Source organism: Dreissena polymorpha, chromosome 12 (assembly GCF_020536995.1).
Source record: "Dreissena polymorpha isolate Duluth1 chromosome 12, UMN_Dpol_1.0, whole genome shotgun sequence".
Lineage (NCBI taxonomy): Eukaryota > Metazoa > Mollusca > Bivalvia > Myida > Dreissenidae > Dreissena > Dreissena polymorpha.
This window is the reverse complement of record NC_068366.1, coordinates 10,817,425-10,830,671: the sequence shown is the minus strand read 5'-3', so window position 1 is coordinate 10,830,671 and position 13,247 is coordinate 10,817,425. Positions and strand designations below refer to the sequence as shown.

The 13,247-nt window shown below is 35.5% G+C and overlaps 1 protein-coding gene across 3 annotated transcripts in view; it reads right to left on the bottom strand.

The window, feature by feature from the left end:
* LOC127852144 (intermembrane lipid transfer protein VPS13A-like) overlaps positions 1–13,247 on the bottom strand; it is a 175,604-nt gene that overhangs the window by 24,000 nt on the left and 138,357 nt on the right. For all 3 annotated transcript variants that reach the window (XM_052385967.1, XM_052385968.1, XM_052385969.1), the window contains 5 exons: positions 11,590–11,695; positions 9,665–9,787; positions 8,442–8,578; positions 3,173–3,368; positions 1,628–1,703 (listed from right to left, as the gene is read on the bottom strand). In XM_052385967.1, the coding sequence (XP_052241927.1) occupies positions 1,628–1,703; positions 3,173–3,368; positions 8,442–8,578; positions 9,665–9,787; positions 11,590–11,695 (638 nt within the window). The remainder of the gene's footprint in view (positions 1–1,627; positions 1,704–3,172; positions 3,369–8,441; positions 8,579–9,664; positions 9,788–11,589; positions 11,696–13,247) is intronic.

Genomic DNA, 13,247 nt, shown 5'->3' with positions numbered 1-13,247 from the left:
ACCATTTGAATATTTTTATTCGTTTATTTGTGTTATTAAGCCCTTTTACATTCAAAGTACATATTTTAATCATTTAAAGAGGTGGAGGGTGATTTAAATGATAGTTTAACTTTGTGTGTGATTGTCCAGTTAGTTTCTATTTTTAAATATGTCCAGTTGCTTTCCATTATAAGACATAAGATGTACATACATACAAGCAGAAAAAGAAAATAAAAAATATGGAAACATGAAGATGAATGTTCCATAGAAATGAAGAAGTATGAAAAATAATGACAAAAGTGAGAGAGAAAAAAACAATAAACAACTAGTCCCAAATAGAGACACAAAAAGCGCACTTCCGTACACTGGAAATACACAAAAATGAAATAGATATAATTAATAATAAAGAATAAAACAGAACATATGCAATTCAGTGTAAATTTAACACAGGACATTTCATATTCGAATATTAATGTTTTATTGCTTAGCTATTGTATACTTTCTTATAATATTTAGAAGTAGATGTTAAAAGTTAATCAGTTAACATTTGAATTAATTTTTTTTAAAGGGTACATGAATAATATTTAAGAGTTTATAAGCGAGGTCGTTTTACATTTCATATGCACACAACAATTACATAGTAATACTCATATCTTGTAACAATATATTTTTATAATATGATAAATGAATCTGGTTAAACAAAAGTTGGTTATATGCATTGGACAATGACATATACGACATCAAGGATTATAGTCATATTCAACAGCAGTTTTTATCAAGAAGCTGGTAAATAATTTTTTAGAGAAATAATTAGAATCAGGCAAACATAGGATAAACATAATCATAATAAAATAGGTTTTTGCTTTTTTATAGAGATGGTTGTTTACATGTGGATTAAGGTCTTATACTGAAAGCGTTATATTGCAAGTAAACAATGTAGATACTATTGATTATTTTGCATAAATTTATTTTAATAAATGCCTGAATTAGTTTTTGTGAGAGATATAATGATATACATTCTCTTGACAAAGCCTAAGTGTGACAACCATGCTACTTTTATTTCCTATATGAATTTTATAAGCCATTCATTATTTCTGGTGTTAGATGTAAATTTTATTAATAAAAACTTTCAGTGGAAATCAATTATTTCACAAGAAAAGGCGTTTCTTTACTAGATGTGTAGTTAGTATACTTTAGAAAAAGGATTGAATACTCTGGCCAATAATGTTGAATCATACAGTGAAATTTAATTTAGCATCTCACTTTCATAGAACACTTTAAAAGAGAATTCTTTTTACCCCTCTTTTAGTCTCTGTTGTCAAAAATCAAGAATATTGTATATATATGAGTCTTGCTCTGGGAAAACTGGGTTTAATGCCTGCATATAAAGTATTGTCCAACTTTAAGATAAGCACGTACAGTCTGCACACGCTAATTAGAGACAAAACTTTCCGTGTTTACGGTATTTTTCATTTAAGGGAGTCTCATTGTAGCAAAAAATCTAGTTTAGACAAAGATTGGTCCCCTCTTAGCCTGTGCTTACTGCATAGGCTAATCTGAGACAACACTTCACGCACAAGTATTAAAACCTGTTTTCCAAGAGCTATGCTCATATATGTTGCATGTAATTATATTGTTTAATGCTCACCGACAGTATTTCCCAGCATGCTCTGCACCCCTCTCATCAGACTCTCTGAGAACTCATCGGAGCCCTGAACTGTGTCCTGGAATGTTCAACAAGGGATAATGTGAAAAATGAGCCATGCCATGCAAAAATGGGTCTTATGCCATAAACACCCAGCTTAGCTTCCGATCTCCACAGTCAGGAGCAGCCTTGTCCACTAATGAGACCCTTACACCAGGTATGACTTCATAACAGACTGGGTAGCTCCTGAGCACACTGCCCCATTGCACAGGCTGGTCTATAGCTACGAAAACCCCACATGGCGTTACACCCATTTTTGTATGATGCAGTTTACATAATGGAAAAACATCTAGTCATTATAAGGCAAACTAGAGCATGTATCAACAATGTGTTGCATACCAGCACACCAGTTTTTCAGCTCAACTCGTTCAAGGGAAATAACTCATAAATGTATGGATTACTGGGCATAATAAAACTTACTTACCGTACACTTACATGAATGTGGCAATGAGAATTTTAAATCAATGGCTTTAGATGTATTACAGGATTTTTCGTCACAAACTTAAACATGTCATGTGGACTGACCAATCAACAGAGTGATTCCATTAATACACCACCCCTCAAACTTCATTAATGGGGATAAAAATATGAAGGCTTATATTTTATGTTTTATTATTTTATGCTTTCCGGTGGTTTATAGAGAAATATCTGTGAATCAAAACTGATAATTTCACAGTTTCAAACAGTGAAAATTATCGATAATTTTCACTGTTTACTGTGAAATGACATCATTTTTTTGACGAAATGACGTCATTATCTCAGCGAAATTCTTTAGTTAAACTTTTTATCAATGTATATAAACAGTGAAAAAAATCATAAAATTAAAAGAAAATTTGTTGGATTTGGTGGAATATCGATTTTTATTCACTCATGATCATAGAAAATATATATTTTCTATGATCACTCGTGAATTAAAGCGATAATCCGCCAAATCCAACAAATATCCTCTTTGAATTAAAATCGATAATCCACCGAATCCAACAAATATCTATTTGATAAAACTGTCCACTGGTCAAATATTGGGTTTAAAACAATCATAGTTCAATGAATTTTTACACATCATATTGATTAATATAAACATCACACAAATGTATTTCTAAAATAACATATACAATAAAAATCCAAATAATTACTTTTAAAGATTTACTTATAAAAAGACACATTTTGTTTGTGTAACTCTACAGTAAAATCAAAACACATTAACTTATATATGTAGTATATGTTAATACAATTGAGCAAAGTTCTGGAAAACTGGGCTTATGGCACATGCCTAAAGTGTTGTCCTAGATTAGCAAGTGCACTCCGCACATGTTAATCAGTAAAGACACTTTCAGCTTTAATGACATTTTTCTCTTTAAAAAACCCGTCCAGTTCAGTTGGAAAGTGTTGTCCATGATTAGCCTTTGTGGTCTGCCCAGGCTCATCTTGGATGACACATGACACACATGCAGTAAGCCTGAATTTCCCAAAACGAGGCTTAATCATTACCAAGAAGGGTTCATAGAAGAGGTCCCCAAATCCCTGTGTGAAGTCCCTGATGAGGCCGAAGGGGTTCCCCAGGACATCGAGGCCCAGTATGAGTACGTAGGCCTGCTGTATGAACTGATGCGTGTAGTGGGCCTGAATGAGGCCACTCAGCTGTAACCATGACAACGACTGGCCAGTCACCTCCAAGTAAGCCATCCTGAAAAGTGAAACACTTAAAATCTTTCAATCTTTCTTTCATTAACTGAATGAATTATAAAGTAAATATTCCAAAATCTAAGATAGAAAAAAGTCTGCAAAAAAAATTGAAAGATTGCCAATAGTCCTTATGAATGTTTTCAAAGAAAATTCATAATACATTACACTTAAATGTATTATGATCTTCAAAATGTCCTGAATGGATGACTGTAGACGGCTTGTTATGCATCAATAATATAGGATGCTTTATTTTGAAACTTGAGATAATTAACTGACATGTACATTGAATAAAATTCTCGTTCTGATTACCAATTGATATTTTTCTCTAAGATATCAATGCTGGTTCACACATTAAAAAATATGTATGTATGTATTTAGAGCATATAAGATAACCCTACAAGTATCTTTTAATATTAACAGCAACAGAATCAAAGACTCCTGTAATGACTAGAGCTATCTCTGAATGTGCCTTACGATAAACAAGAGGGCCATGATGGCCCTGAATCGCTCACCCGACTCATTAAGATCAGATGAAAACTATGACCTCTATTGTCTACACAATGTTTTTCTATGATTTGACCTAGTGACCTAGTTCCTGACTCTAGATGACCCAAATACAATCCCAATCCAGATTTCATCAAGATAAACATTCTGACCACAGTTCATAAATATTGGATGAAAACTGTGACCTCTGTTGTCAACACAAGGTTTTTCTATTTATTTGACCTAGATTTTTACCCCAGATGACCCAAATACAATCCCACCCAGATTTCATCAAGAATTCTGACCAAATTTCATAAAGGTTGGATGAAAACTGTGATCTCTAATGTCTACACAAGGTTTTTCTATTATTTGACCTATTGACCTAGTTTTTGACCCCAGATGACCCAAATAAAATCCCAACCCAGATTTCATCAAGATAAACATTCTGACCAAATTTCATAAAGATTGGACGAAAAATGTGACCTCTATTGTCTACAGAAGGTTGTTCTATTATTTGACCTAGTGACCTTGTTTTTGACCCCAGATGACCCAAATACAATCCCAAACCGGATTTCATCAAGATAAACATTTTGACCAAATTTCATCAAGATTGGATGCAAACTGTGACCTCTACTGTCTACACAAACAAATTGTTGACGGACGGACGCACGGACACACGCACAACGGACGCCGGACATCACACGATCACATAAGCTCACCGTGTCACTTCATGACAGGTGACCTAAAAATATGTCGGAGATAAACATGAACAGTTGTGGTTAAAATCCTATAGAAACAAGGGCTGTTTGTAAAACATGCATGCCCCCCTATATGGGCTATAAGTTGTAGTAGCAGCCATTGTGTGAATACATTTTCTGTCACTGTGAATGGTGGTGGTGGTGGTGGTGGTGGTAGTGGTGTAGTAGTAGTAGTAGTAGTAGTAGTAGTAGTAGTAGTAGTAGTAGTAGTAGTAGTAGTAGTAGTAGTAGTAGTAGTAGTAGTAATAGTAGTTGTAGTAGTAGTAGTAGTACTAGTGGTAGTAGAAGTAGTAGTAGTAGTAGTAGTAGAAGTAGTAGTAGTAGTAGTAGTAGTAGTAGAAGTAGTAGTAGTAGTAGTAGTAGTAGTAGTAGTAGTAGTAGTAGTAGTAGTAGTAGTGGTAGTAGTAGTAGTAGTAGTAGTAGTGGTAAAAGTAGTAGTAGTAGTGGCAGTAGTAGTAGAAGTAGTAATAGTAGACGTGGTGGTGGTGGTGGTGGTGGTGGCGGTGGTGGTGGTGGTGGTGGTGGTGGTGGTGGTAGTAGTAGTACTAGTAGTAGTAGTACTAGTAGTAGTAGTAGTAGTAGTAGTAGTAGTAGTAGTAGTAGTAGTAGTAGTAGTAGTAGTAGTAGTAGTAGCAGTAGTAGTAGTAGTAGCAGTAGTAGTAGTAGTAGTAGTAGTAGAAGTAGTAGTAGTAGTAGTAGTAGTAGAAGTAGTAGTAGTAGTAGTAGTAGTAGTTGTAGTAGTAGTAGTAGTAGTAGTAGTAGTAGTAGTAGTAGTAGTAGCAGTAGCAGTAGCAGAAGCAGTAGCAGCATTACAAGACCAATACTTAAGAATGATCAAATGGGAAAAGGTAACCTAGCACTGGCAGTAAATATGGGGCTCATTTACAGGTCAGATTTGGAATCTCTGCTGTAAAATGAGATTTTGAATGAATTAAAGGGAGGCAAATCTGTAATAAAAAGAACATGCATACACCATAGTTGTTTCCCTTGTTTGAACCATGCTAAATCCTTACAAGTTTGGAAAGAATTGGATGAAAAATTTGGACTTTATTGCATAAAAACCATTTTCTCAATTCAAGGGGAGGAAATTCTGTACTTCATGGACCAATAATGCTCATTTTTTGTAGGGTTCGTGTCCTCATTGATATAAAGACACTGTGTAAATTTGGAAAGGATCGGACAAAAATGTGGAAGATTTTTGAAAGTTTTCACAAAATAGGCAAAAACGAATAAACATGCAAAGTTCAACGAGCTCCTGCGGCCATGTTTTTTGACGAATCAAATTTCATTGAACAACTTTTTCAGGGGAGCCTTCAAAGGTCATCCGTGTGAAATTTTTTGAAAATCTGATGAGTGGTTTCTGACAAGAAGATTTTTTAAGGTTTTTACATATATATGGTCATGGCGGCCATCTTGGTTATGTGATCAAATTTTTTTTAACAATTTTTTTGTCCCATGACCTAGGAATGCTCCACATGAAATTTAGTTGAAATTGGCTCAATGGTTTAGTAGAAGAAGATATTTACAAATTGTTTACAGACAGACGGACGGCTGGACGCCGGACGCTGAGTGATCACAATAGCTCACCCCGAGCTATCGCTCAGGTGAGCTAAAAAAGGAGTTAGCTTAAAAAATGCCATCCAGTCAGGAAAATTAAATCCAAGCTGGCCATAAGACTGCAATTTTGTAGAAGGAAATTAGTTCAAACAGTACAATGCTCTATGTTCATCAACTGACTAAATTTTCATGTAAATCTGCAAAAAATTTAAATGGCGACAGTCTGTTAAAAACTATCCAAGATTGCCAAAAGTAAATTTGAATTTTGTCAAAAAACAAGTGTAATGAAAAACACTAAAAGAAATTATGATCATCAAGTGTTTTAAGTGTGTTAAATCTGTTTCTCTACAAAAAATAAAATAAACAAGATGTGTTTGTGAAACACTATGTCCCCCCCCCCCCATATATTTGACCATTTACCTTGAAGGATGAACTTGAAGGATGACCTTTACCTTTCACAACTCAAAATGTGCAGCTCCATGAGATACATGTGCATGCCAAATATCAGGTTGCTTTCTTCAACATTGCAAAAGTTATGGCCAATGATAAAGTTTGACGCAAACAAACCAACAAACAGACAGGGCAAAAACAATATGTCCCCCAGTTTAGACTGGGGGACATAAAATAGCCATCAGTTGGCCAAGTTGAATATCAAAAAATGGCTAACAATTGATCATGTAGCATGTCTACAATCACCAACAGTGGACTATCTTGAAAATCTTTACCGCTATAGGGCCACTTTGTATATGACAAACGTAGTGATTAAGAAAATTTATGGTTATGAACAATCTTGACTATTGAGCTAGAGAAAAAAATTGTGCCGACTGCACAGGCTTTTCTGGGACGACGATTAACCCTTTCCCACTCAGAAGCAAAGTGAAAATGGCTATGTGCAAACAGCATAAATCCAGAACAGCCGGCAGGTACATGTAACTCGCAGTTTGTTCAGGTTTTATGCTGTTTGCTGCTTATCAGTATCTGAAGGTTGGAAATGAAGCCTTTAAAGCTTGAATATAGTAAGAAAGGTCTTTATTAAATTTAACTTTCTAAGAGACCACAAATGCGTCAAAATACGTATCTGAGTGGTGAAGGGTTAAATACATATCTAAACGGGAAAGAGTAAATTACATATCAAAGTGGGAAAGGGTTAAATATGTATCTAAGTGGGAAAGGTTAAAAAATACGTATCTAAGTGGGAAAGAGTTAAATACATATCTAAGTGGTAAAGGGTTAAATACATATCTAAACGGAAAAAGAGTAAATTACATATCAAAGTGGGAAAGGGTTAAATATGTATCTAAGTGGGAAAGGTTTAAAAATACGTATCTAAGTGGGAAAGAGTTAAATACATATCTAAGTGGTAAAGGGTTAAATACGTATCTAAACGGGAAAGAGTAAATTACATATCAAAGTGGGAAAGGGTTAAATATGTATCTAAGTGGGAAAGGTTTAAAAATACGTATCTAAGTGGGAAAGAGTTCATTACATATCTAAGTGGTAAAGGGTTAAATACATATCTAAACGGGAAAGAGTAAATTACATATCAAAGTGGGAAAGGGTTAAATACATATCTAAACGGGAAAGAGTAAATTACATATCAAAGTGGGAAAGGGTTAAATATGTATCTAAGTGGGAAAGGTTTAAAAATACGTATCTAAGTGGGAAAGAGTTAAATACATATCTAAGTGGTAAAGGGTTAAATACGTATCTAAACGGGAAAGAGTAAATTATATATCAAAGTGGGAAAGGGTTAAATATGTATCTAAGTGGGAAAGGTTTAAAAATACGTATCTAAGTGGGAAAGAGTTAAATACATATCTAAGTGGTAAAGGGTTAAATACATATCTAAACGGGAAAGAGTAAATTACATATCAAAGTGGGAAAGGGTTAAATATGTATCTAAGTGGGAAAGGTTTAAAAATACGTATCTAAGTGGGAAAGAGTTAAATACATATCTAAGTGGTAAAGGGTTAAATACGTATCTAAATGGTAAAGGGTTAAATACGTATCCAAGTGGGAAAGGGTTAAATATGTATGTAAGTGGGAAAGGGTTAAATACGTATCTAAGTGGGAAAGGGTTTAATATGTATCTAAGTGGGAAAGGGTTAAATATGTATCTAAGTGGTAAAGGGTTAAATATGTATCTGGCAAAGGGTTAAATATGTATCTAAGTGGTAAAGGGTTACATACGTATTTAAGTGGTAAAGGGTTAAGGCACATGCACTATTCCCAGTTTTCCCAATATATAGCTCATATGTACAACATGTATGTCTTACTTGAGCTGGACATCCTTCATTTCAGTGAACGTGGCACCAACAGACCCAAGAAAGAAATCTACAACATCTGATACGATGGTTGGTCGATTCTCCTGCGACATGTGGGCGGCGCCATTCAGCGAGAAACTCACATTGAACTAAATACAATGAAAAGATTAAGAAGTTTACAATATTAAGTTAATTTTCACACAGTTGTACACTTTATTTTTTATACAAATTTAAAGCTAGTGGCTTATAGACCTACAGAATGGGCTAAATCTTGCAAACAAGATGCTGCATTCAAATACTAGATTCCCTGGTAAAAGCTTTGTCAATATCAATGAATTTTCCCATTTGAAGAAGTCTTACCCCAAATTAGGTCAAGGTAAAGGTCAAATGAGGCAAGATGGTGTGAATATGCTGAAGGTTGAAAAGAAGTCTCAAATGTTTTTAGTAAGCAGTTTTGAAGTTAATAGAATGGTCAATTTGAATCAACCAAACGTTTACACTTTTTGAATTACCTTTAGAAGGTCAATATCAAGGTCACAATGAAATCAGGATATGTTTGTGTTTTGACTGCAGTCCAAGAAATCATCTAAGCAAATATAAAAGCTTTGTATACAACGTGGTCTATGTTAGAGGACATGCATACATTTTTGGGTTAACCAAGAATTCGGAACTAATGAAATAGTCCAGTCCAAAATAAGGTATATGTCAAGGTCGAATAAAGGAAAGGTAATCCAATGCAAAGTAAATGTCAAGTTCAAAATCAGATAGGGGCCTTTGGCTGTGTTAATTGTGTTTATAGATAACATCCATATAAGGTTTGACGAATGCGTATTTATGTTAGAGGAAACATTTCATTTTGGGTTATCAATATATTTGGACCTTCTGCATAAGTCAAAATGTACGCAAATATCAAGGTATAAATGAAGTCAGGTGAATAACCCAGAAATGATTCAATTGATTTTGCTGCTAATCTGACATGGCCGAGGTATTAGGCCCAAAAACAGTTCCACAAAGTTTCATGAGGATCAAACAAGAAGAGTCTCAGAGACTGGACAAGGCGAATTTTGCCTTTATTTAAATTCCAGGATAATAATTTAGAAGTGCTACAATAAGTGTACAAAATATTTATTTCACCTAGTACAACGTTGAGTTTGGAATAAGTACTTCATGTTGTTATCTTAATTTCCAATAACTGACCTTTAAAGGAGAGAGTTTCAATAACCCCAACAACTGACCTTTAAAGGAGAGAGTTTCAGGAACTCAAAATACATCTTGTCCTTGTTGCTATGGACCATCACCATGGAGACCTCCTGCAGAGACTTCTGGGTAAACATGAGGTCACTCTGCAACTGGCTACTCTGCAAGCACATGCATTCAGATACCATATAGAGCCGCACTCTGGGAAAACTGGGATTAATGCATGTGTGTAAAGTGTCGTCCCAGATTAGCTTATGCAGTTTGCACTGGCTAATCAGCGACCCTACTTTCTGCTGTTATGAAATTTTTCTTTAAAAGGACACCTCTTTCTAACAAAAATGTCAATGTATGCTGAAAGTGTCATCCTTGATTAGCCTGTGTGGACTGCACAAGCTAATCTGGGATGATACACAAATGTACTTTACGCACATCCATCAAGGCCCTATATTACATATTATCAAAAACAAGAAATGATTCCGATTGAGACAGTACTGCAACCACTGACTGGGAGGCAATGCAGTGTATGTGCATGGCATTTAAGAAATGTGTATAAAAAATGGTTAATGATTTGAATATAATTGAGTGTATTCAATGATTGTGCACAGATTCTTGTCTGTGCCTAGCAAGATTTCTCACAATATACTAGAGCCTTCCTCTGGAAAAAATTGGACTTAATGCATGTGCATCTGCACAAGATAATCAGGAACGTCACGTTGCGCCTTAAATGGATTTTTGCTCTGAAAAAAATTCCATTCAAACGAATACTCACACGACATGCTAATCTGGGACAACACTTTACCCACATGCAATAAGCCCAATTTTTCAAGAGCAAGAATCATATATTACACATTTCCACTAACAAACAAGAGCTGTGTGTGTGAAACACAATTCCCCCTACTGCGCTTTGAAGCCATATACTTGACCTTTGACCTTGAAGGATGACCTTGACCTTTCACCACTCAAAATGTGCAGCTCCATGTGATACACATGCATGCCAAATATTAAGTTGCTATCTTCAATATTGCAAAAATTATGACCAAGGTTAAAGTTTTGGGACAGAATGACAGACAGACAGGCCAAAAACAATATACCCCCGATCATTCGATCCAGGGGCATAAAAAATGATTTCAATTGAGACAGTATTTCTCTGTCACCACTGACTGGTTGGCCTATGCATTGTTAGTGCATGACCAACAAGAAAAGTGTTTTATGCATAAACAAGAGATGTGCTTGTCAGAAACACAATGCCCCCTAATGTGCCGCTTTGATTTTTTTTTTTACCTTTGACCTTGAAGGATGACCTTGACCTTTCACCACTCAAAATGTGCAGCTCCATGAGATACACATGCATGCCTAATATCAAGTTGCTATGTTCAATACTTCAAAAGTTATCGCAAAACTTTAACCAAGGTTAAAGTTTTGGGACAGAATGACAGACAGACAGGCCAAAAAACAATATGCCCCCGATCATTCGATCCAGGGGCATAAAAATAATTGTAGTATAATTGAGTCAGACTCTGGGAAATTATGGCTTTATGCTTGCGCATAAATTACTGTCCCACATTAATCTGTGTAGTCCACACAGGCTAATCAGGGACAACAGCTTTTGCTTCAATGTCATTTTTTGCTTAAAGGAAGCATCTTTTCTTCAAAAACAAAAATCCTGTTTAATCAGAAGTGTCGCCCCTGGTTTGGCTATGTGGACTGCACAGGCTAATCTGGGAAAACACTTTATTCACATGCAGTAAGCACTGTTTTCCCTGGGTGGATTGGGGGCATCCCACTCCACATGGTACACAGTTTACAAGTAATATATGCAAATTATAACACATCTTATACATTTTACCAGCAATAGCTTTTACATTGCAATATAAACAACATATGCTAAAGAAATATTTGACAAAACATGACTAATTAAATTTTGACAACCATTATATTATCAGTTTTTATGCAAATGGCTTACCTCCGAGGAGCTTTCGGGCAGCAGATGAGCAAAGACATCGTAGAGAGAGAGGATGAAGCCTTTGTCGATCTTTATGTTGAACTCTTGTACAAGGAACTTCACATACCTGAAGGGTACACATGTGCCGTGCTCTGAGAATTAATGGGCATTTATGCATGTGATTAAAGTGTCACCCCAGGTTAGTTTGTACAGTAAATATTGACTAATCAGGGACAGCACTTTCCGTCATAACTGGATTTAAGCTAAGAAGAAACTTGCTTTAAACAAAAAGTACAATAAAAGTAGAAAATGTCATCCCTGATAAGCCTGTGTCGACTGAAAAGGCTAATCTGGGTTGACATTCTACGCACATGCATTAAACCCCATTTTCTCAGAGCGCGGCACAAATAGAACATTTTTCCAGACAATCAAGAGCCATAAATCCATTAAGAGGGCCATGATGGCCCTGAATCACTCACCTGACTAACCAAATACAATCCCAACCCAGTTTTCTTCAAGATAAACATTCTGACCAAATTTCATAAAGATTGGATGAAAACTGTGACCATTATTGTCTTCACAAGGTTTTTCTAATATTTGACCTATTGACCTAGTTTTTGACCCCAGGTGACCCAAATACAATCCCAACCCAGATTTCATCAAGACAAACATTCTGACAAAATTTCATGAAGATTGGATGAAAACTGTGACCTCTATTGTCTACACAAGGATTTTCTATTATTTGACATAGTGACCTAGTTTTTGACCTAAGATGACCCAAATACTATCCCAACCCAGATTTTATCAAGATAAACATTCTGACCAAATTTCATAAAGATTGGATGAAAACTGCGACCTCTATTGTCTATACAAGGTTTTTCTATTATTTCACCTAGTGACCTAGTTTTTGACCTAGTGACCTAGTTTTTGACCTCAGATGACCCAAATACAATCCCGACCCAGATTTTATCAAGATAAACATTCCGACTTAATTTCATAAAGATTGGATGAAAACTGCGACCTCTATTGTCTACACAAGGTTTTTCTATTATTTGACCTAGTGACCTAGTTTTTGACCCCAGATGACCCAAATACATTCCCAACCCAGATTTCATCAAGATAAACATTCTGACCAAATTTCATAAAGATTGGATGAAAACTGCGACCTCTATTGTCTACACAAGGTTTTTCTATTATTTGACCTAGTTTTTGACCTAGTGACCTAGTTTTTGACCCCAGATGATCCAAATACAATCACAACTCAGATTTCATCAAGATAAATATTCTGACCGAATTTCATAAAGATTGGATGAAAACTTCGACCTCTATTGTCTACACAAGGTTTTTCTATTATTTGACCTATTATGTGACCTAGTTTTTGACCTAGTGACCTAGTTTTTGACCCCAGATGACCCAAATACAATCCCAACCCAGATTTCATCAAGATAAACATTCTGACCAAATTTCATAAAGATTGGATGAAAACTGTAACCTCTTCTGTCTACACAAACAAATTGTTGACTGACGCACGCACACACGCACACACAACGGACGCCGGACATCACACGGTCACATAAGCTCACCATGTCACTTCGTGACAGGTGAGCTTAAAACTGATGAAGTAAGAGAGAAGATACAAGAAATGTGTACATAATGACATACCTTAATTGTACACATGA